The sequence below is a fragment of the Eimeria mitis genome, genomic scaffold (genome assembly GCF_000499745.2).
Source record: "Eimeria mitis Houghton genomic scaffold, Emh_scaff5377, whole genome shotgun sequence".
Classification (NCBI taxonomy): Eukaryota; Apicomplexa; class Conoidasida; order Eucoccidiorida; family Eimeriidae; genus Eimeria; species Eimeria mitis.
The window spans coordinates 1-3,492 of record NW_013573652.1 but is presented as its reverse complement, the minus strand read 5'-3'; the positions used below and the strand labels follow the sequence as shown (position 1 = coordinate 3,492).

General features: G+C 54.3%; 2 protein-coding genes across 2 annotated transcripts; one reads left to right on the top strand and one right to left on the bottom strand.

Annotated features, from left to right (window-relative positions):
* Window positions 1-531: 531 nt before the first annotated feature.
* Window positions 532-996, top strand: EMH_0081660 (uncharacterized protein; the record flags this gene model as incomplete). Its single annotated transcript, XM_013500414.1, has 1 exon — window positions 532-996. One exon carries the CDS (start codon window positions 532-534, stop codon window positions 994-996), a length of 465 nt encoding a protein of 154 aa, XP_013355868.1.
* Window positions 997-2,100: 1,104 nt separating this feature from the next.
* On the bottom strand, window positions 2,101-2,934 carry EMH_0081650 (uncharacterized protein; the record flags this gene model as incomplete). The annotated part of the gene is made up of 1 exon (XM_013500413.1): window positions 2,101-2,934. The coding sequence occupies one exon, from the start codon at window positions 2,932-2,934 to the stop codon at window positions 2,101-2,103; it is 834 nt and encodes a 277-aa protein (XP_013355867.1).
* Between the last annotated feature and the right edge of the window lie 558 nt (window positions 2,935-3,492).

Below are 3,492 nucleotides of genomic sequence, written 5' to 3'. Positions count from 1 at the left end.
ACCCTATATAGAAAACGCAAAAGAAGTTTATTATACTTATATACATCCGCATGCAGCAGCAGCAGCAGCAGCAGCAGCAGCAGGACACAAACCCCACCACCGCTACGGCAGAGAAGCTGCACAGACACCCCAGCCCATGCCCCCCCGCCCCTTCGACCTGGAGAAGAGAAGAAAACAGTGATTTGCTGCTGCTGCTGCTGCTGCTGCAGCAGCAGCAGCAGCAGCAGAAGCAGCAGTTGCTGTCGTTGCTGCTGCTGCAGCTCGGGTAGCTGCAGGGGCGCATGCGTGAAGGGGCTGCTGCAGTCGCAGCTGCAGCAGCTACGGCATCTCCAGCAGCAGCAGCAGCAGCAGCAACTGCTGCAGCAGCAACAGCAACTGCTGTAGCAACAGCAGCAAGTGCAGCAACTGCAGCAGCAGCAGCATCAAGTAGATGCAGAGCTGCTGCTGCAGTTTGGGGTGTATGTACANTGCAGCAACTGCAGCAGCAGCAGCATCAAGTAGATGCAGAGCTGCTGCTGCAGTTTGGGGTGTATGTACACCTGCTGCGCATCATCTCTCTCCTGCTGCGAGAGCAGCAGCCTTCCTGTGTCTGCTGCTGCAGCAGCAACTGCTGCTGCAGCAACTGCTGCTGCAGCGACAGTTGCAGCTGCTGCTGCAGCAGCAACAGTTGCAGCAGCTGCAGCAGCAGCAACAGCTGCAGCAGCAACAGAAGCAACAGCAACTGCTGCAGCAACAGCAGCGTTGCGGGCCTTCTCTCTTTCTGTGCTGCAGCAGCAGCAGCAGCAGCAGCTGCTGCTGCTGCTGCTACCAATTTACATCTCATCCACCTACAGCCAGCCTGTCGCTGCTGCTTCTGCAGCAGCAGCTGCAGCAGCAACTGCAGCAGCAACTGCAGCAGCAGCAGCAGCTGCAGCAGCAGCAGCAAAACGTTTTTCCCTTTCACAACTACAGCTGTGCTCACTTAAACCTCAGGAAGCAGATGCGCAGCAACAGTAGCAGCAGCAGCAGCAGAAGCAGCAGCAACAACAGCAGCAGCAGCAGCAGCAGCAGCAACATTAGCAGCACCGCCTGCCCCTCATGAGCTCTTCAGTGGGTGCCTGGGCATCCCTAGTTAGCTAGCTAGTTAGCTAGCTGCCTATATAGCTGGCTAGCTAGCTAGCTGCTTATATAGGTGGCTTGCTAGCTAGCGAGCTAGCTGCATAGATAGCTAGCTGCGTAGCTAGCTAGCTAGCTGGCTAGCTAGCTAGCTAGCTAGCTAGCTGTCTAGGTAGCTAGATAGCTCCCCAAGTAGCTAGCTAAGCTGCCTAGGTAGCTAGCTGGATCCCCAATAGCTAGCTATCTCCCTGAGTAGATAGCTAGCCGCTAAACTAGCTAGCTAGCTGTCTGGCTAGCTAGCCAGCTGCCTAGCTAGCTGGCTAGCTGGCTATAGCTAGCTCGCTAGCTAGCTAACTAACTAACTAGCTAGCTGGCTAGCTGGCTAGCTAGCTAGCTAACTAACTAGATAGCTAGCTAGCTAGCTAGCTAACTAGATAGCTAGCTAGCTAGCTAGCCAGTTTGTTTGTTGATGGGTTTGTGGATGGCAGAGATATTAACAAGAAGAGTCTATGAAGCGTGAGCTGTACAGACACCTCACGCTGCTGCAGCANGATGGCAGAGATATTAACAAGAAGAGTCTATGAAGCGTGAGCTGTACAGACACCTCACGCTGCTGCAGCAGATTGCTGCTGCAGCATATTGCTGCTGCAGCAAGCTGCTGCGGCGGCAGGTTGCTGCTGCTGCAGCAGGTTGCTGCTGCTGCAGTAGGTTGCAGCTGCTGCAGCAGATTGCTGCTGCAGCAAGTTGCTGGTGCAGCATGTTGCTGCTGCTGCTGTAGGGTGGTGCTGCAGCACGTTGCTGCTGCTGCAGCACGTTGCTGCTGCAGCACGTTGCTGCTGCAGCACGTTGCTGCTGCAGCACGTTGCTGCTGCAGCAAGTTGCTGCTGCAGAAAGTTGCTGCTGCAGCAGGTTGCTGCTGCTGCAGCACGTTGCTGCTGCTGCTGCAGGTTGCTGCTGCTGCAGCAGGTTGCTGCTGCTGCAGCAGGTTGCTGCAGCAGCAGCAGCTTATTGTTTCGTTTGCTGCTGCTGCTGCTGCTGCAGCAAGTTAATTTTTTTTTCTATGCCGGCTAGCCGTGAGGCTACATCTGCTGCTGCATGCATTGCTGCTTTGCTGCTGTCTTCAACCTGCTGCTGCTGCAGCAGCAGCGTCAACGACCCAGCAACAAAAAAACCAAAAGAGAAATATTTCAGCCGCTGCAGCACGGGGACCCTTCGTTTCTTGCTGCTGCTGCTGCTGCTGCTGCTGCTGCTGCTGCTGCTGTTGCTGCTGCTGTTTTTTGATTGGGGAGCCTTCGCTGGTGCATGCGTTGCTGCTTCTGGTTTTGGTGCTGCTGCTGCTGCTGCTGCTGGTGGTGGCCGTGCTGCTGCTGGTTGTGCTGCTGCTGGCTCTGCTGCTTCTTTCCTTCTAAAGAGAGAAAAGAAACCCCTGCTGCTGCTGCTGCTGTTGCTGCTGCTGCTGCTGCTGCTGCTGCTGCTGCTGCTGGGTTTCGCTCCAGCAGCAGCAATATTTCCTGCTGCTGATTTAAGTGTGTCTTTTGTGTCTTTAGTTGCTGCTGCTACTTTATCTTTTGCTGCTGCTGCTGTTTCTTTTGCTGCTGCTGCTGCTGCTGCTGCTGCTGCTGGCTGCCCCCCCCAGCCACTGAATATACCGAAATGTCTTTGCTGCAGCGTCAGTGCAAGGTGCTGCTGCTGCAGCTTTGCTGCTGCTGCTGCTGTTGCTGCTGCTGCTGCTGCTGCTGCTGCAGTCGGTCCCGCTGGGCCAACAGCAGCAGCAGCAACAGCTGCTGCTGCTGCTGCTGCTGCTGCTGCTGCAGGTGTCTGTACAGCTGAGCGCAGCATGGCGGTGACAAAGAAGAAGAATTTGTGTTTGTTGCTGCTGTTGTCAATCGTTGATGTGCTGCTGCTGCTGCTGCTGCTGCTGCAGCAGCAGCAGCAGCTGTTTGCTGCTGCTGCTGCTGCTGCGAAGGCCGACAGACTCGCAGCCAGGCGCTGCTGCTCCAGCGCATGCACTGCAGCAAACCCTAAACCCTAAACCCTAAACCCTAAACCCTAAACCCTAATTTAGTATTTTAAAATTAATATTTTATAGAACATTATATTTATTATAAAAAGAAAAGGGTTTGCTTAGCGGCTCGCAGCGAGACAGCCGCTAGTCTGTTGATGCACGTGCCAATACAAACCCTAAACCCTAAACCCTAAACCCTAAATTTTGTTTTTCTCTGACAAAACAAAATACAAAAGCGCGGTTTGTGTTTTTGTTTTCGCTTATTTCACGCTGACGACAACAGCCCCCCTGCAGCCTATACCGGCTCGAGGGTTTAGGAATGAGTGTAACATGAGTTAGCGCAGAGTTAGCTCAGGAGCCTATCGACAGCTTTGGCATGCTGCGCGTAAGCG